At 50.3% G+C, this 18,805-nt stretch overlaps 2 protein-coding genes across 2 annotated transcripts; one reads left to right on the forward strand and one right to left on the reverse strand.

Moving 5' to 3' along the window:
* Positions 1-1,587: 1,587 nt before the first annotated feature.
* On the reverse strand, positions 1,588-4,942 carry LOC147144226 (stress-associated endoplasmic reticulum protein 1). The gene is made up of 3 exons (XM_086035225.1): positions 4,711-4,942; positions 3,115-3,187; positions 1,588-1,955 (listed from the first exon to the last, which is right to left on the reverse strand). Exons 1-3 carry the CDS (start codon positions 4,792-4,794, stop codon positions 1,915-1,917), a joined length of 198 nt encoding a protein of 65 aa, XP_085891351.1. The 5' UTR covers positions 4,795-4,942; the 3' UTR covers positions 1,588-1,914.
* Positions 4,943-5,214: 272 nt separating this feature from the next.
* eif2a (eukaryotic translation initiation factor 2A) lies at positions 5,215-16,426 on the forward strand. Its single transcript, XM_086035199.1, has 16 exons — positions 5,215-5,448; positions 6,733-6,802; positions 6,888-6,959; positions 8,079-8,197; positions 9,706-9,808; positions 9,877-9,959; positions 10,497-10,570; positions 10,698-10,842; positions 11,089-11,205; positions 12,112-12,268; positions 12,361-12,445; positions 13,970-14,296; positions 14,429-14,533; positions 14,805-14,918; positions 15,066-15,131; positions 16,245-16,426. Exons 1-16 carry the CDS (start codon positions 5,421-5,423, stop codon positions 16,308-16,310), a joined length of 1,731 nt encoding a protein of 576 aa, XP_085891325.1. The 5' UTR covers positions 5,215-5,420; the 3' UTR covers positions 16,311-16,426.
* Positions 16,427-18,805: the final 2,379 nt, after the last annotated feature.

Consider the following 18,805-nt stretch of genomic DNA (forward strand, 5'->3'; position numbering starts at 1 on the left):
TGCCTGCGATTGGCTGGCAACCAGTTCAGGGTGTACCCCCGCCATCTGCCCGAAGACAGCTGGGATAGGCGCCAGCACCCCCGCAAGGATAAAGTGCTATAGATAATGAGTGGAATACGAAATAGATGAATTAGATCAAATAATTACAGATCATAATTCATTAATATTCATTTCGTTATTTTCTTCTGTTTTATTGTTGTTTATCTGTTGCACTGAAGAGGGGAAGCAATATATTATATATATAAATATATATAAATATATATATATATATATTTATACACATATATATACATATATATATAAATATATATATATATACATATATATATATACATATATATAAATATATACGTATATATATACATATATACACATATATATATATACACATATATATATATACATATATATATATACATATATATACATATATATACATATATATACATATATATATATACATATATATATACATATATATACATATATATATATATACATATATATATATATATATATATATACATATATATATATACATATATATATATACATATATATAATTAGCTAAGATGATTGGCCTGTCGCCGATTTTGAAATCAGTGACGCCTATTGACTGTTATGTCTCTCCTGTACAGTAGTTGGCGCTGTAGAAAAGAACGTTGCCCATAAAGGAGAATAATTTGCATTCCTTGTCTTCAACTTGAACGCGGCGAATGGCAAACTAGGAAAAAGAAGGAAAGGAGGAGAATCCTTGGTTCAAAGTGAAATCTTCACTGGAAAGTAAGTTTCACGTTGTTTTGCTAGTGAGGCACTCTTTAAAATGTCTTATGTCTTGAAGGTTGAGCGTGACTTGTTTTACTTTTATTATCGAACTGCACATCTGCATCTAGCAACATAGAGCAGAGCCAAGACACTGACAGGACGAAGTCAAAGGCTTCTTCGACATAATCAGTCAGGATGGAGTAACAGCACCGCCCATTGACAAAATGACTGTACTACGACAGGGAGGTGGGTCGACGCCCGGACGTGCCTCTTCTTTTGTGTGCACCGAGTACCACAACTTGCAGCAAATGTCGTAGCGTGTCTTCAACGACGTCGACCGTGCCTCTTCTTTTGTGTGCACCGAGTACCACAACTTGCAGCAAATGTCGTAGCGTGTCTTCAACGAGCGCTCCGCTTGTCTGACTGCAAGTTGGAAATGTAGCGAGCTTGTGCTTTTGAGCAGCTCGTCTGACTGGGAACACTCATGACAAGTTAGGCTGCTTTTAGAGAGCGCTGCCCTGGCTTCCAGTGCTTGTTTCTGATTGGTGGCCCTCGGCGGAGAATCGGCCATCCAAGATGGCGTCTCGCTCGTTTTTATTTTATTTTTTTAAAAATTGTCATTTTGATGTTGTTTTGTAAACTAATATATCATTCATTTCAGTCTTGGTTATTTAGCTCGTTTCCGTGACTTATGCATTTACTGACTATCAAAAGCATGTTTTACTCTAACTTACTTTAAGTTCAGCTTTTTACTTGTGTGAGAGGGGAAAAAGAAAAGTTTCTTCTTTTTTGGCAGATTTTGAAATCACACGCAGCGCACGCTTGGTGTGGAAATCAAACTTTATTCTCTCTCGCTCGCTTGCTCTCACGCACGCGCCTTCTGGTTTGGTGGTCAGGTGCACTTTGAGCCCGTGCCCCCGTCTGTCCAATGAGGCCTCACCAGCAGGGGCGGGGCTTAGGCACAGGTAAACAACAGTGAGAAGGTCGGCGGCGGCGACACGTTCAGCAAACAAGTGCGCACGTGTTGATGCGTGCGCGTGGCGGCTCCGGTCAGGAATGATGGCAGGTCAAAGTTCAGGAATGTCTCGGTCGGTGGCTGGCTGGGCGCCCGCAGATGACATGGTGGGCCCCGTGCTGATGATGTCATCACTACATGCCCATCCTGATGCTCTGAATGATCTGGAAGATAGCTGCACGCGCATGCGCGCGCGCAAAAAAAAGTGAAGAGCAGTTCCGAAACGCTTTGCAAACATGGCAAGAGGTTGAAATTTCTCCAAAGAGGTTGACGTGGACCAGTTTGACTTTTTGTCAGGCCAAGGTCCCAGTTTGAAGCCAAGGCCCGCCCACGTGGCTTGACACTTGCCCAAATGTATTTATTTATTTTTTCAAAAACGAAGGCCGCCACTCACTTCAAGTCAATTGGCCACTTTTTGTTCTGAGCGAGGACATCAACACAGGCCGAGTCCTTCTCGATTGGCTTCAGTACTTTGTGCTCGGGCTGCTTGATTATGAAAAAAATGTGAATCATGATTATTTTGGTAATAATCGAAATCGCGATTATTCAAACGATCATTTCTTTTTTGGTACGGAACAAGAAGATGTTTGAAACGTAAAAAAAAAAATCAAAAGAAATAGTCAAGTTCCTTTTGGGCCAAACAACATTTTTAAAAATGTGTTATTATAAAATAAGAAAAGGTGGAAGTGTATAAATTCAAGTATGATTTCCTTGTGTAAACAAACAGTGCGTTGATATCGCCGAATATTATTCTCTTTTTACGATTCTGCCAATTTCGTACGTAGACTTGAATGATCGTCATTGCAATTGAATTTGGATGAATTGCACAGCACGTTTGCCGGCAGGTTTTTGTGAAAAAGGACTCTCGGAATCCTATGTTGCCGTTTTCACTGGCAAAAATGCCGCCGTTGCATTTGCCAGCCAAAGCCAAATTTCAAGCATCGACCCAGCGTCTCGTTATTTGAGACAATATCGAGTCGGGCCACACGGTTTTGCATGACGTGGCTTCCTCGAGAGCAACGCGCCTCGTTTCTGAACAATTTTCACAAACGCTCGGCTCGAGATTTCTGCCTCGGCGGACTCGTTTGGAGATTGGCGGCGGATCACAATCTGGTGCTCTGGCTGGAAATGATCCGAGCGCACACAGTTCCACCAAAGCGCTTCAATGCCCCCTCCCCCCTTTTCAGATGGGGAAAAAAAATCCTTGTGCGCGGCCCTAACTGGATTTGAGGCCAAACGATGGCCTTGCCGGCATGCTACTTTGCCGCTGAAGACGCGCGCGGCTGCGATAGGTGAAGGCTGACGCATGCCAAGCCAAGCCAAGCCAAGGCTACCTGATCCACACACGACGAAGAGGAAGAGGGCCAGCAGCCAGGGTCCCACGCCTTTGTCATCCGTCAGGTTCCTCTGGAACAGAAACAAGAGCGTTTGCGACAATCGAGTTGTCACCACAAGCGCTGCCTTACAAAAGCCTTCCCAAATCCTCCATTTCGGCCACTCAACAGTCATTGATCCCTGATTGATGTGCTTCCTTCATGAAAGCAGACTGATTCACCTTTGGTGATTCAATCAAAGAAGACATTTGCAAAAATCTGCTTGTGCTTTGGAAAGCAATGACCCAACGGGCAATGGAATCAAGCATCAAAACGGTTGGTGAGAGAGAGAGAGAGAGAGAGAGAAAAAAGCCCATCCGTCCCTCGCGTGATTTTGCTTCATTGTCGCTTGGTCGTTCTGTAAAATCACTAAAATAATACAAACGACGACTGCTTAACAAGCAGTGATGGAAAGAAAAGTTCGGTAATATACTTGAATGCAAAATAATTATGTAGGCGATTAGTCAATTAAATCGATGGAATAATTGATTTTAAAAATATTCAATAGCGACGGCCGCCGAGTTGAGTTTCCGTGCATGCGTCCTTGAGCATTTCTTTGGTCTTACTTTCGACGGCGTACTGCGCAATTTTGTCATGGCACAATGTTGCTGTTTGTGCCAGCCTAAAAAGCGCCAGCTTCTGCCAGTAAAACATTTTCCAGATTTTCAGGGGGGGGAAAAAACAACAACAACAATACAAATAAGGCGTGTATTTCTACTTCAGATCACAAGCTCATTTCTCACGTGTTGTTTGTTCGAGCGGTCATGTTTTAACTGTATAAACCCAGAATGAAGAGGGGAAAAATGTCAAAACGAGCATGTAGACATGCAACTTTTAATCAATTCATTCACCACTAATCAATCACAACAATAATCAACAACTACTTTTCTAATCCATTAACTGTTTAGATGCCTTGTTGATAACTTACATTTAGGGCTGCAACGAGCAATTATTTTAATAAACAATCTAATGTGATGGAAACAAACTCAACATGTTAATCGACAAAGTAGGGCTGCAACGAGCAGTTATTTTAATAAACAATCTAATGTGATGGAAACAAACTCAACATGTTAATCGACAAAGTAGCTAATTAATCCTAGAATCGATTAGTTGTTGGTTAAGCCATGAATTGTTGCACCACTACTCAAAGCCGATTGTCAGACCGATTATCCTTCAAAATAAAACATTTGAAAACATCCGCTTTTACTTCGGAGAACAATGAACAGCAACTTGATGATTTCCTGGCGGATGTGACGGAACAAACCAGGAACTGAACCGCCATCAATTTAGGTTGGTGCAAACTATGTCCCGTTTGTCAACAACAGCTGGAGATTGATTGAATAAATAAACAAACACATCTTAACCGATTGATCGTAAAAGTATTACTTTAATGCAGTTCAGAGTCTACTTTTGGGATCGGCGATACCTAACTCTACTTTGACAGTTACGTTTCTTTCTTTCTTTCTTTCCTTCCTTCCTTCCTTCCGTACACAAGTGCAGAGTGTACACGTGATCTTGGCTTGACCGTGACGTGCCGTTGCGTGATTTTGGACTCACCGTGGACTTGGCCACGTTTCCTCTCTGTGTGATGTTCTTGCTGTGTTTCTCGTTGGCCATCCTGATCCTCTGCTTCGCCACCATCTTGTCGTCCAAGTATTGCTGCTGATTGACGATTTTGCTTCTTCCTTGGCTGCTCGCTGCTGCTGCCGACAGAAAGTTCGCTGAGGCGCTCTCCGAAGTGGGAGCGACTTTCGCCTGTCGACGTACTCAAAAAGGCAAAGAACCGCCCACCCGCCGCCACTTGTGCTATCAAGGTACACGCGCCCACCTTCACGTCCGAAACACGATTTCAAAATAAAATCTCCTGCTGCGCCCCTGTTGTATTTGGAGAAACGATACGACTTGATGTTGGCCTTGACCACACGATCCGTTTCGTGGTTGAACGGAAGGGGAAAATATTTTCACTGCGTCATTTTGTTCACGAGTTACAAGTGACTCACTAGACTTTTATTTTTAAACGGGAAGTGTTAGTAAAACCTCCCCGTACCCGCTTCCTGTAATCAAAATAGTCGCAAAAACGTTTGAAAATTAAATCAATTTTAGCTTGTGATCATGGTTTATTGGAAAAAAAAGACAAGTTGAAATATAAAGAGAAACAGTAAACGTGTACCAAAAGCTGAGCTCCACGCTGACGTGGCAGTGAGCGACGAGCCTCCGTATGACGTATTTCCGGGCTGAATGTGTTCTCCTTCCGTCACGTGAACAACATGGCGTCGCCAGTACCCCTCTTAGCAGGTTCGTTATTTCGCCGTATTTCTCTTCTTCGTTCTAGTTGACCTTTTGGCTATTTTGTTATTTGTATGTGAAGTGATTTGTTACTGCTCTAGCTGTTATGAAATGCGCTGTATTAATAAAATTGTATTGTATTGTAGATCTTTCATCCACTCACACCTGTACGACCAACACATTTGCTGGGTTTTTTTTTGGCGGTGGTCGGGTTAATGTTCTTGAATATTTTTTTGGTACTGACAAATTTATGCACCACATTTCCGCCCATTACTCAATAATTTGGAGAAAACGAGTGGCAATGTGAATGAACATTTACATTGCAAGTTGATTTGTGATTCATGTGCTGCCCTACATGTTCTACTTGCGCCCCTAAAATTTCAGGCTAATGATCACTGTGCTCCTGGTAAAGAATAATCAGTCTGGATCCTTGCAATATTTTGACAGCCGTGACGCTCGTGCGGATAAGCGGCACAGAGGATGGATGGTGTGTGAGTGAAGCGTGTACGTTTTGTCAAGTCCAATTGATTTCTTTAGCCCCCAATCACAAGAAAGTCTCAAAGGGCTTCAGATGGCCACAGTTGATGATTGACATCCCCTGATCTTTACCCCCAGGAGGGCAAGGATAAAACTCCCCCGAAAAAAAAAATGGACAGTCTGAGAACGGGCCACAGTTGAGGGAGTCCCCCATCCGGGACGATCAGGCTGCAATTTATGCCGAGCGGACAACATTGAACACAAATGATGACGCTATACAATTGTTGGTTAAGATAATGTGAAAGTCAGTCAGATGAAGCGTTGCAGGAAGACGACTTGGCTGAAGTGGGTCCCTGGCCAGTCGGTCAATGCAGAAATCTCCGAGGATGTCGTCAACCTGTCGTCTTCAGTAGTGTTCAGTTGCTGTAGAATCCAAAGGGCGAATTCATCATCACTTCATCCCCAAGCCAGAAAAGAGAATAGAAGCGGCAGTAAACAGGCCAACAAAAAGTTTGACTCGATGCAAAAAGTATAGAAGGAAGTCTATAGTCGTGTTTGAAACCTTTCTACTGAGGCAGCGCCTCTAATATCCGCGGGTAGGGCATTGCAAAGCACCGGTGCCCGGATAGAAAAGGCCCTAGAGCCGGCAGACTTCTTTTTGGCTCTCGGGATCACCGAAAGAGCAGGAATTTGCGACTTTCTTTCATGGTCTGTTTGTGTACGTGTGAGTTTGTGCTTTTGTGTTTCTGTGTGTGTGTGTGTGTGTGTGTGTGTGTGTGTGTGTGTGTGCGTGACCAAGTGTACGTATTGTTTCAGTGAGGGAGTCGGACGGGACGTGGCTGTGCCGCGGTCCCCCTACCTGCCAAGAGCACGCCGCCTTCCCCAGGTGCTCTCATCAGTGACATCATCAGCGATGTCATCGCCCAGCCTGTGACTGAACGTGCGCGTGCGTGCGTGTGTGTGTCACCCAGGGATCCCGGTGCGAGCCGCTGCCTAACGTTCAGCCGTGACGGCTCGCTGTTGGCGTGGTGCAATGGCAAAGTGTGAGTATGCGATTTGACCGGGCCGCCACGCCCGCGCCCATTCTGAATCTGTCCCAGGGAGGGACGGAGGGAGGGAGGGAGGGAGGGCGGTGGTGCATGATCTCTGTGGGGAAATGGCGCTGCCTGTTAGTTGACGCCTGCCCCCATCTCCCACTCCCGGTCAGGGCAAAACGGCCGTGGTGTCGCTGGCCGCATCTTACATTGAAGTGCGAATATTCGGGTCGGACAGGAGCAGAAAGATGTGCGCTCTACCGCCCACCTTTTGGATCCAGGCCACGTATGCGGTGCTGTTGGTGTTGTTCTGATTTGTATTCGACAGACAAATGAGGACGCGCTCGCTGCTGATAGCGTGAGCGAGGCAGTCCCCAAATTCTAGAAATGACCCAACGAAATCTGTAGCCAAATGACAAGGTGGCATCCCACTTCATCATATGTGGGGAACAGAAACAGACGCGTTTCCCTGCATTGGTTTGCCAAAATCAACTGATGAATTTGAAAAGAACAGAAACAGACGCGTTTCCCTGAATTGGTTTGCCAAAATCAACTGATGAATTTGAAAAGAACAGAAACAGACGCGTTTCCCTGAATTGGTTTGCCAAAATCAACTGATGAATTTGAAAAGAAGCCGACATAAGCAACACTGGAATCTGATTTTCTCCCTGTTATTATGGACCAAACTTTTTCAATTAGGAGCTGTAGTCCTTTTCCCCTCCTGCTAAACTTAATGAGCAATGAATAGTTAGCTTGTTTTTTTTTTCAAGTTTATTTTAATTTCTTTATAATAGCGAGTGTTTCCACCTGTTTCTATATTGTATTATATTTATTTTTAACCACACACTGGTTAAAAAAGGTCACTGTGACTTAATTTAGGGGCTGGAATGGATGAATTGCATTTCCATTCTGGCTTTAAGAATGTTTCAAATGAGCAACGGGCTCATCAAGTTGGTAACGCGAGGCTCCGCTGACAAGTACAGGTCACTGACATCAGTGTGACAAGTCCAGGCTCCGGCGCGGACCCATGGGGTGCACCTTTGAGTATGTGCCGCACGAGAGGCATGCCATTTGAGAGCCGCTTGAACGCTTGCCCGCCGGCAGCCTTTTGACTTTCTTGTCCGCCAGCGTGTCAGTGGCGCGGGCGTCGGACGGATCTTCGGTGGCCACGTTGGAGCTCCCCAAGACGGCCATGCTGCGGTTCTCGCCTCTCGCCAACATCCTGGTCACCTGGCAGCCCTACACCAGTAAGATGACTGTTGATCTTAATCGGGCTTGCTTTGTTCAGAATGATTTGATTTTCATATTCTGTTTCCAAATAAAATAGATGATGTTCAGTTGGAAAATGGGGCATTTAGAGCTGTAGTTTTCATACCGTGACACCACCGTTTTTTTTTTTTTTCTGAGGCAAACGGGGCAAACCTGAGCAATCGGACAGTGGAATGAACCGATCGTCGGCGAGCGGGCGCGACGTCAGAAAAGCCCCATGTGGGAGTCATGCCAAGCGAGGCAAACGGGTCCCCTTTTTTGAAAAGAAGACAAAAAGCAAAATGCCTCCGGCGCCTGACTTGACAGTGCCACCCGCTGCTCGGCTTTTAAAGGAGAAGTCGAGCCAAATCTACTTTTGTTCCAGAACATGTTCTATGCAGGCCCACTGGTTGAAACACGGCATTCGGATGAATATTGCCTTTGTGGAATAGCAGTTAGGGGGCGGCCATTTTGTCACTTCTCTCGACTGAAAATGACATCGCGGTTGCTCGGGCGGGGCTCTGCCGACGCATTTTCACAAGACTGGTGAGTCGTGACTAGTCGCGACTAGTCGCTACCCGAGCAACCGTGATGTCATATTTTCAGTCGACAGAAGTGACAAAATGGCCGCCCCCTAACTGCTATTCCACAAAGGCAATATTCATCCGAATGCCGTGTTTCAACCAGTGGGCCTGCAAAGAAGCCATTGGCGGAAAAAATGCGTTTGGGTCGACTTTGTCTTTAACTCATCCACTGCCAGACGTTTTCAGACCCTCTTTGAGCCTAGCGTTTGGAAAAAAAAAAATATTGATAAATTCCTGGGATTGAATGGCTGGGTTGTGTCCATTTGTCCATGGCAGTGAATGAGTTGAGGACGCTGTGATTGATAACAAAGGTATGACACCAACGATCGGCATTTGGAATGTTCCGACGATGGACTTCCGCCGAAGACGAAGCCGAAGCGTGACCTTGCCCGCGGAGACTTTGATTGCGCGGTCGCTTTTGAAGCGCGGTGGAGTGCGGGCTGGCCACAGCCATTTTTTCTTTGGCGCAGAAGGAAGTTGGCTCCGGCTTGCCAGACCGCAGCGGAAGTGCTCCAATGCCATTTGTCAACTTTGTCAGAATGGCCGATGAAACGAAGCCGCGCCGTCTGCGGTGAGCATCCGGCCAACAGCCGCGCCGCGCCGCGCCGTCCGTCCGCCTGAGGGAGGAAACTCCGTGGCAGCGTTGACGCCGACGCATTTCAATCCATCTCAGAAGGAGCGCGTTTGTTTGGAGCTTCAATTGCGTCATTGGCGTGCGAAGAAAAAAGACGATTGCCGAGAAATTCCAGGAGCGTTCGGGAAAAGAAGACTTTGAGAGCTTGGTTGTTTAGTCGTAAATCCCGGGAGGGATCATCGATGCATCCGAGAGTTGTTTTCAACGCTGTCGCGGTCGTCAGCTTTTTTGCGTCCTGGCGAAAGCCCAAACGGCGTTTGAGTTCTGGAGGTGCGGCGTGCGTTTTCAGAGAGCGGCGGGGAGGCCCAGGGCGACGCCAACCTCGGTCTGTGGGAGCTGCCCGGCGCCGGCCTGCTCAAAGGCTTGTTCCAGAAGAAGGCGGCGGACGCCTGGTAAGCGGCCGCTTCGCGCCCCTTCCCGCCCCCTGCGGCCCGGCTTGACGCACGTGTCGCACGCGCAGGTGTCCCAGCTGGTCCCCGGACGAGAAGGTGGCCGTCAGGATGGTCAGCAACGAGCTGCACTTCTTTGAAGACAACAATTTCAGTAAGCGCGCACAAACGCATGTACGCGCTTTAGCCGCACATGCTAATAGACGTGACGCGCTAAGCCTTGACGACAGGCTTTTGCTTTGGATGTTTTCGTCAGGGTCGTTGTTTCTCTTTGTCTTTTTTCTCACGTGTTTGTATTGTGTGTACTTTTTTTCAGTGCGTGTGTGTGTGTGTGTCCCTTTACTAATTAACAGCATGTTAGAAAGCTTGAAATAACTTTTCTTGTGGAGGGGCCTATCATTGGCATGAACACAGTGTCTAGAATCCGATTTAAAATGATGATCAGGTTGACCGTTTTGACGGACACTCAAAACTTTGCTGCAAACTTTATGGACTCAAACAATGTACCGCCGGCTCTGCTTCTACTAGCTTGCGGGACTAACACGAACGTGTACACTGACGTCACAGACGTGCGCCGGCGAGACGCTTTGTTCCCAAACGTGGGAATAAGTGCTTTCATGCGCCCCAATCAGATTATCAATCGACATAAACCGCCCATCTCGCGCTAATGCTAAAGCATCTTTGTGTGCAGATGTCATCGCCAACAAGCTTCACATGCAGAAAATTGCCAACTTTGAGCTTTCACCAGGAAGTCATCCCAGCAAGGTGAGCAATGAAATGCCGGCCTGCTCCGGGGGCCCGCCTCCTCCCCCGCCTCCTCCTCCTCCTCCTCCTCCTCCCCGCCACGCCGTCCTGACGGGTGATTGTGCGCACGTTGCTGTTTGCACATCAGGTGTGCGTGTACGTCCCGGGTAGCAAAGGGGCGCCGTCGTTTGTGCGCATCTTCCAGTACCCGCGCTTGGCCGGGCCCGACGCCGCCCTGGCCACCAAAAGCTTCTTCAAGGCCGACCGTGTCAACATGCTGTGGAACAACAAAGGTAGGGGGCGCTCTCGCATGTGGCCGCTCACTCCGGAGTTGCCCACTTTAGGACTTGCCGGCTCGAAACTTGGCAAAGGCTTTGACTTGAACTGCGGCGAGAATGGAAAGTTGTAGCGGGTGAGGCTCGCTCGCTCGCTCGACTCGACTCACTCGACGTTTTCTCACTTGCGTCAAACTTGAGAAGCTTAAGATTTGCCCTTTCCGCCCACGTGGCCGACCCGTGTTGTGCTTTTTGTGGCGACAGCGTCGGCCGTGCTGGTGACGGCGAGCACCGAGGTGGACAAGAGCGGAGCTTCGTACTACGGAGAGCAGACGCTGCACTACCTCCACGTCGGCGGGGAGACGGCACACGTGCAGCTGTGTGAGAGTTTGATGACGACGACGGCGACGGGCCGGGTGTCCGGGGCTGCCTGACCTCTCGCGATTATGCAGAGAAAAGCCTTGCTAGTGGCAGCGCTGGGAGCTAACAACTGTCCAAGGACTCAAAACGTCTGAACGTCAAGTGCACCCCAAAAGTCAGATGCTCCCAAAGGCAATAATTCCCCCCAAATCAAACTCTCAAGTCAAACACTTGAAAGGTGTAAAAGTCACAAATGTCTTCAAATTCTGACCCTTCAAGTCAAGTCGTTCCAAAATGGTCAAATCATTCAAAAGTCCAACGAGCCAAAGGCCTCAAAAGACGTTCGACACCTCAAATGAGAGAAAAGTCAAAGAAGCCAAAAAGTCCGGCCAGCTCACGTCTTTCAAATTGCCGCGCCTCACGCGCCCAACCTTTCCAAAGTGCGAGCTGCCCGAAAGGTTGAACGGTTGAAGCGCTTCGCTTTGGAGGAGGAGTCGCTGGACGGGTTTCCCTCCGACTCCGGTAAGGGCGTGGATTCCAACAAGCGGATGCCGCTTGAGCTAACGCTAGCGAGTTGTCACTCTTGGCACGTTGCGGCCAACAAGGCCAAGTAGCTCTCGTCCGTTTGCAAACACCTGTGCCGGTGCTTCACAATCTCCGCACAGGCAAAGGACGGAACCGAGGTTGCGCTCGCGTCGTTTTGCGGCGGCTCCCCCAAAAGCGACTTGTCGAGGGGTTTTACTGGAGTTGCCCGAGCCCCCTTTTTCACGGAACGCTTGCATCAGGCGTACGTGATGCGCTTGTTGGCAAACGGGGGGCGGCGTTTGCGCGGCGGGCTGCGGGTGGAGCTCGGGATGAGGAGGTGGGGGCGGGGCCTCTTTGGTGCGGACGAGACGCTGATGGCGCTTCTTTTGACCCTCCCGTCAGCCAAGAACGGCCCCATCTACGACGTGGCCTGGAGTCCAAAGTCCAGCGAGTTCTGCGTGGTTTACGGCTTCATGCCGGCCAAGGCCACCATCTTCAACCTCAAGTGTGACGCCGTCTTCGACTTTGGGAGCGGCCCTCGCAACGCCGCCTACTACAGGTGAGGGAGGCCGCTGTTGCCGCCGCCCCATCTGCGCCCCTCCTCGCTTCTTCCGCTTCCCGGTGACAATCTTAACGGTGGGCGGGCTCCAGTCCGCAGGGTCACATCCTGGTCCTGGCGGGATTCGGCAATCTTCCGGGTCAGATGGAAGTTTGGGACGCCAACAAGTACAAACAGGTGAGGAGCGCCGCGCCACAAGAAACTTGAAACTCATTTGGCCTCATTTTCAAAGGCTCTCTTTGCACCGCAGGCAAACGCGACCCAGATTGTTTTTGGGTTTTTTTTCTTTTTTTGCCCATATGCGACCCGTGTCAGATTTGTATTTATTTAAAACCAATTTTAGGACAGTCTGATCGACTCAATTCAGATGATTTATTCATTTTTTTTCAATTTCATATGCAATCCTAGATGGGATACGCACGGGATTGTTTGCAAGTCGGCCGCAGTCGGAAGCGCCGGGTCGCGCGTGTCCGACATGGCGCTCCGCGTCGCGGCTGGAAAGTGCTGGCAGCGGGAGGTTCGATCTGCAAAGTTGTTTTCGGTCGCAGTATTGACTTGAATTGAATCCCACTTGAAGCATCAAGTGGCCATTTATGGCCATGGTAGTAATTCAGCCACACTTCAGATTTTTTTCCCCCGCGCGATTATGAAGGTACATCATCATCTGTCGTGACGTGACTCCTCCATGAAATGCGACCGAAGCGGCCTTCTGCGCTTGCGGGTCACTTTGGAGACACAAACACTGAAACGCCGCCAGACAGACCGAGGTCGCATTCATCATGTCGTGTGAACGCTTGCGCTGGGGCTGGGCCGATAATTCGATATCTATGTATCGCCGTTGACACGTGATCGATACCAAGAGAAAATGCCTTCGATAAAACGTTTGATTAAAAAAAAAAAAAAAAAACCCGATCGCAGCATGGTGCGTGATGTAGGCAGAAGAAGAAGCGTTTAAACCGAAGAAGAAGAAGCAGCTTTTAAACCAACGAGGAAGAAGCTGTTAACTCAACGGAGCGTGCTCCGAAGAAGAAGAGACGACGTCACCACCACTCACAACAGAATGTTTACGCAAGTAAATAGCGCTGCGGCGTGTTGGGCTCATCTCGTATCGACAGAGGAGCCGCGCGGGAGGAGGGAGGTCGAAATATTTGGGGGAAATGAGGTCGGCCTTTTCCGTCTCCGTCTTCCGATGACGACGTCGCGTCATTGCCCGCGCATACTAAATGAAGCGCCACCATAAATGGCGACTTTCAAATCAAGTCACGCACCAAGTCAATGCTGTCACTCAAAACGACTTTGCACATCGGAGCGCTCGGCCAGGCCCGAGAGATGCCACCTGGCCGTTCGCACTCAGGTCGTGTTCCAAAAAAAAAAAAAAAAAAAAAAAATCCCATACCCATCTGATCTCGGACCGCGGATCAAAGCGACCCAGGTCGGATTAGAAAAAAAGTTCAATCGAGCCGTGCGGACTGTCAAGTCACATTCGGGTCGCGCGTGAGGTGAAAAAATAAAAAAAAATAAAAAATACGATCGGGGTCACACTTGCCTGCAGTTTGAATGTGACCCTAGCCCAAATAATCAAGTCAGAATAAGTAACACACACAGCGCAGTCGCACATGAAGGCGGTGTGCGTGCATCCGTGCGTGCGTGCCTGCGTGCCTGCCTGCCTGCTTGCCTACCTGCTTGCCTGCCTGCGTTCAGGTGTCCAAAAGTCAGGCGGCAGACACCACTCACTTCAGCTGGTGTCCGGACGGCGAGCACGTGCTGACGGCCACGTGCTCGCCGCGGCTGCGCGTGGGCAACGGCTTCCAGGTGCGTCACTACACGGGCGGCGTGGCGCACGCGCACCAGACGCCCGCCGGCAGCGAGCTGTGGGAAGTCCGCTGGCAGCCCTTCCCGGACGGAAGCTTCCCCGAGCGGCCGCCGCGGCACCAGACGGCCGGCGGCGGCCCGCCGGCCGCCGCGCCCGCTCGGGCCTACAGGCCGCCCGCGCTCAGGCACCTCCCGGCCGCGCCCACTTCCAAGCTGGTGAGGCCGGGCGCTAAAGTCACCAATTGGCTCTTTGTTGTCATGCAAAGAAAAAGCGTGCTGTTTGTACTTGATGCAACCGCGTGTGTGTGTGTGTGCGCCTGCCTGCCTGCCTGCGTGCGTGTGTGCCAGCACGAGGAGGAGGCGCCACAGAGCACGCGTCCTTCCGACAAGAATTTGTCCAAAGCGGCACTGAAGAATCAGAAGAAACGAGAAGCTCGAAAAGCCGCCAAACAGGTCATGTCAAATTCAACCTTTGACTTATTTGCTGTTACCGTAGCAACAGGTTCGGCGTTACCGGACAACAGTAAAAATGTCTTTTTGAACATCGGCGTTGCGTGTCGGGGGCTCATCTCATCGCTAGTTCGGTTCGTGTTTTGCATCAAACGCGTTACCGTTGTTGTTTCCGATGTGAAGGTTACCATAGCAACAAGTCGAACTTCCTCGAGCCACTTTTGTCCGCGCGAGGTCGCCCTCGGCGCCTCACGCTCGGCGTTGTCCTCCGCAGGAGAGCGAGCCCGAGGCCCGACCGCCCCCCGACCCCGCCCCCGTCGCCCGCAGCCCATCGACGGAGACCCGCGGCGACCCCGAGACGGATAAGAAGATCAAGAACGTCAAGAAGGTCAACAGCGAGTCATGAGACGTTTTGTTGCTTAACGCGCAAAGGCGAGGTTGCGTTGAGCGGAGGGAGGCCAGCGGACTCTTGTTTTTCAAGCCGCTTGCACCCAGGCGGCTCGGGTTTGTCACGCCGCTCTTTGTTGTGTCGCAGAAGCTGAAAGCCATCGAGGAGCTGAAGGAGCAACAAGCGTGCGGACGAGTTCTGCAGAAGAACCAGGTCAGCCCCCCGTCGGCCGCTTTTTTGTCCCGGTCCCCGTGACGTCCGAGGCCAAAAAGTCTTTTTGGATCCGAGTGAGACGTGCTGCGAATTGCTCGGCTTGGGAGCCAAAACTCTTTTGCCTCGATCGACGCCCGATGGAGGGAGATGTCTGGAAACGCGCAGCTGCAAAAAGTGGTCTGGAGGAGAAAAAAAGCAAGTGACGGAGTTCAACGATTGGCGGCACCACACCAAATAGTCGACGTCCGCATTGGACCCGAAAGAGAGAAAGGCCGGACGTCCGCCGCCGCGTCGACGTGCGGCCGACAATCCGTCCAAAAGCGCAATATTGGCTGCTGCTATCTGGCTTTTGAAAAGCCACGTCGCCAAAGCCCTTCTTGGCCTTTTTCAAATCGCGGCCTGAAAAGGAACGCAAGGAATCTGGCTCTTTGGTGCGGCAGGAAGCGCTCGCCGCAGCCAGTCCTACACGGGTACGGTCGTTCCTTTGCCGAGTTTTTGACTGCATGACCAGGGGAGCTGAATATTGGCGACGCGCACGCCAACTGTTGCGGTAGCTTCCGAGCTAAGTGTCGGAAAGTGACGGGCGCTTACTTGAGTTTTGCCGTGCGAGCGTTCTTTCGGTCGGAACCGCTCTCGCGCCGTATGAAGGTCCCTTGCGGTGACTCACAATTGCGTTTCACCTCAACAAAAGAGTTTTTTTCCCCTGCACTCGCCCACCTCCAGATCCACCACACACACGTGAGTGCACCTGCTCATAAGGAAAAGCACTCCCACTCACGACACCACCAAACACTTGTGAAAGTGGAGCGCGCACGTCCCGATGAGGAGAAACCACCATTATTCCCAATGACCCCGAAATCGCAATTTGCAACCTCAGCCCGAGTATTGGCTGCATGTCACCTCGTGGAAGAAATCATACTTTTGTTTGTTCCTTGTTGATGGATTGACCTTGTTGGGCCGCGGGCGGTCCGGCAGGGGAAGGCCCGCCCGCGCTGACCCGCCCGCGCTGACCCGCCCGCGCTGACCCGCCCGCGCTGACCCGCCCGCGCTGACCCGCCCGCGCTGACTCGCCCGCGCTGACTCGCCCGCGCTGACTCGCCGCTCTTGTTTCAGCTGGAGAAGATGCAGAAGGAGCAGCAGCTGCTGGACCAGCTCGAACTCTTGCAAGTGCAGCAGTGACGTACGCGGCGGAACAAGGGCCTCGCCCCAGCGTTGTGGCAACAGACGGCGGAGGCGTCCCTTTCTCAGGTTGCTAAACAACAGCAGCTCCACAATAAAAGGCCTCTTTTCCATTCCGGCTTTGTCACATTTCCCATTGAATTCTAAATGTGGAGAGAAAAAAAAGCCATGTTTACCAAAAGCGTTTGAAAAAAGACCTTGGATAAATTGGAAAGAGGCGCGCGCGCGCAGTCAAATGTTGAGCAAATTGAGGAGCTCCGCGCATAGTAGCTGCTTGCCAAAAGCCAAATTCTATCAGTTACTTTGAGCGAAAGCTCGACCGTGCGCAAATATTTGAGGCCTGCGTCAGTCCTGTCCCTCCCAAATCATCATTGAGTTGAGTATTTGTGAGTTGCCGACTCACTTTTGCCGCTCCGTCAGCGGCCTGGCACGATGTCTCTGCCCGTCTTTATCGCTCTGACATTTTTTCGAAGCGTCCGTCGGTCGCCTCGATTGAAGCGGCCTTCCGTCATCGGCGCTCTTTTGGGACCGTCGCTATTCACGCGGCGCTCGAGAAGCGCGCCGCCCACCGCCAAAACTAAAGCGGCGAGGATGTTCCACGCAGTCACTCAAGCATTCAAACGCAACGCGCCTGCCTCCCTCCATACGTCCTGTAACCCAGCAAGTCACATCCTCCTCCTCCTCCTCATCATGCCCGCTCCCTCTCGGCCAAACGGAAAGTGATTGTGCCAGCCTAAGTGCAAGGGTTGACAGACTCTTCTTGAATGGAAATCCTTTCAGCAACACTTGACAGAAAAGCACACCCGTCACGCTTTACATGCAAACAAACACACCTACGCTAGCTAGAAACGACGCCGGCCGATCGCAGCCAGCCGTCACGTCACCGCCGCCCGCGGAGATCCTGGTCGACACGCTCGCGCGCGCGCACAGTAGATGCGGCCCTCGCTCGGCTACCCTGACAACAGACAGACGCGCGCGTGGCGGACGGGGCGGGGCGCTTTCCCGTCAGCCGTCAGGCCGGCGAGGTTCGTGATCGTACCATTGACGGAGGAAAATCAGCTCCCGTCGGTACTTAGCCCGTCATTTTTTTTTTCCCTCCAAGTGTGCCGCCATTCGTCAGCCGTCCGTCTGTGTCGGTCTCCAATGAGAAGAAAACAACTCAGCCAATAGAAGCATTGGTGTCCAATAATAGAAAAGAGGAGCCGGTGGGGGTTGGTGACCGGAGTTGGGGATTGGACTTGCCGGCCCGTCAATTCGTCAGCGGCCAAGGTACCCGTCCGTCCGTCCGTCCGTCATCCCATCGCTCCGGTCTGTTTTTCGAGCCGGGCCAAACCGTCATCGTCTGTCCGTCGTGTTATTTTGAGCGCGCTTCCGTCAGTAAACGTCAAAGGTCCGCCAGTCCGTCTATCGTCAACGCAGGAGAAAAAGAAAAGCTCCAAGGGATGAAAAAGCAACACCCCCCCACCCACCCGTGCATTATCTGAAGTGATTTGATTGAAATGGTGAAGTTTTGCTGACCTACACCAGAGTCCCGTGTCACGTTGTTGCCAAAGGTCAATCCAATACTTGCCTGCACCATCTTCACGTGTCCGGTTTCCCACAAGTGATAACAGCCACTTTGTTATGGGACAAGCTACAAGCTGCATCTACTTTCAATCGAGCATCTGTCTGTCAAAGTCGACTTTTGGGAGGGATGAAGGTGTAGTCGATTTTCGGTTGCGTGCATAATAGAGAAAAGGAAATAAACACAAACCATTTCAAACATCAATGAGCAACCGAAAAAAGGAATCGGCCGAAGCGCCAGGCTTATTTGCGCAATTGCTCAATTTCTCTCCAGTCGATGGCCATTCAGTCGAAACGCATCTTTAATTGGCCATCTTCTTTCGAATGCTGTTGAAGGCCCACATCAAAGGAATCGGAATTGCTCATCTAAACAGCTGCGGTTTACAAAACAACCTTTGTGGATTGTCTTGAATTTTCACATCAGAAATTCGTGGAATGGCTGTGACACGAAACTGCACTTTTGACAATGGATGGAAGGAAGGATTGGGAGAGACTATTTTGTGGTGGAGGTACCGCATTCTTGCGTTTGCTCTTCAATTCTCCTATCGCAGTTCAAACCAGAAACGCTCTGAGCATGTGTCAAGTGCTCCTCGCAAGAAGCCCATTCCTTCCGTGTGCTACCGCGGCTGCACATTGTCCAATCGACTTGCGTGCAACGATCCCGACGGCCGCCGACGCCAAGCATGACATGCTTCTACTTGCAGACGTGAGTTTTACACTGCACCTCCCGTATCGTCGTGGACTGCACCGTATTTGGAATGTGCTAGGAGATGAGCATTGAGCACGGGATGACTTCGTTCTCGCAGGTTTCCGCCGCATGCCCGTTTTGTATGGAGGTGAATTAGGTGCAAAAGTCACTTGTGTGGCCAGCAGCAGAAAAACCACTCGCGACCCCAAGTGGCGACTTCTTCAACTACAATTGCCATCCATAC

This window comes from Filicampus tigris, chromosome 7, assembly GCF_054856515.1.
Source record: "Filicampus tigris isolate MCC_2025a chromosome 7, RoL_Ftig_1.0, whole genome shotgun sequence".
Classification (NCBI taxonomy): Eukaryota; Metazoa; Chordata; class Actinopteri; order Syngnathiformes; family Syngnathidae; genus Filicampus; species Filicampus tigris.

Coding starts and splice junctions, on each gene's coding strand:
- eif2a (XM_086035199.1), top strand. CDS start 5,421: ATGGCGTCGCCAGTACCCCTCTTAGCAG. Junction 8,198..9,705: donor CACCTGGCAGCCCTACACCA/GTAAGATGACTG, acceptor GTGCGTTTTCAG/AGAGCGGCGGGGAGGCCCAG. Junction 14,919..15,065: donor AGATCAAGAACGTCAAGAAG/GTCAACAGCGAG, acceptor GTTGTGTCGCAG/AAGCTGAAAGCCATCGAGGA.
- LOC147144226 (XM_086035225.1), bottom strand. CDS start 4,794: ATGGTGGCGAAGCAGAGGATCAGGATGGCCAACGAGAAACACAGCAAG. Junction 3,188..4,710: donor GAAACGTGGCCAAGTCCACG/GTGAGTCCAAAA, acceptor TTTCTGTTCCAG/AGGAACCTGACGGATGACAA. Junction 1,956..3,114: donor CTTCGTCGTGTGTGGATCAG/GTAGCCTTGGCT, acceptor ATGCGCGTGCAG/CTATCTTCCAGATCATTCAG.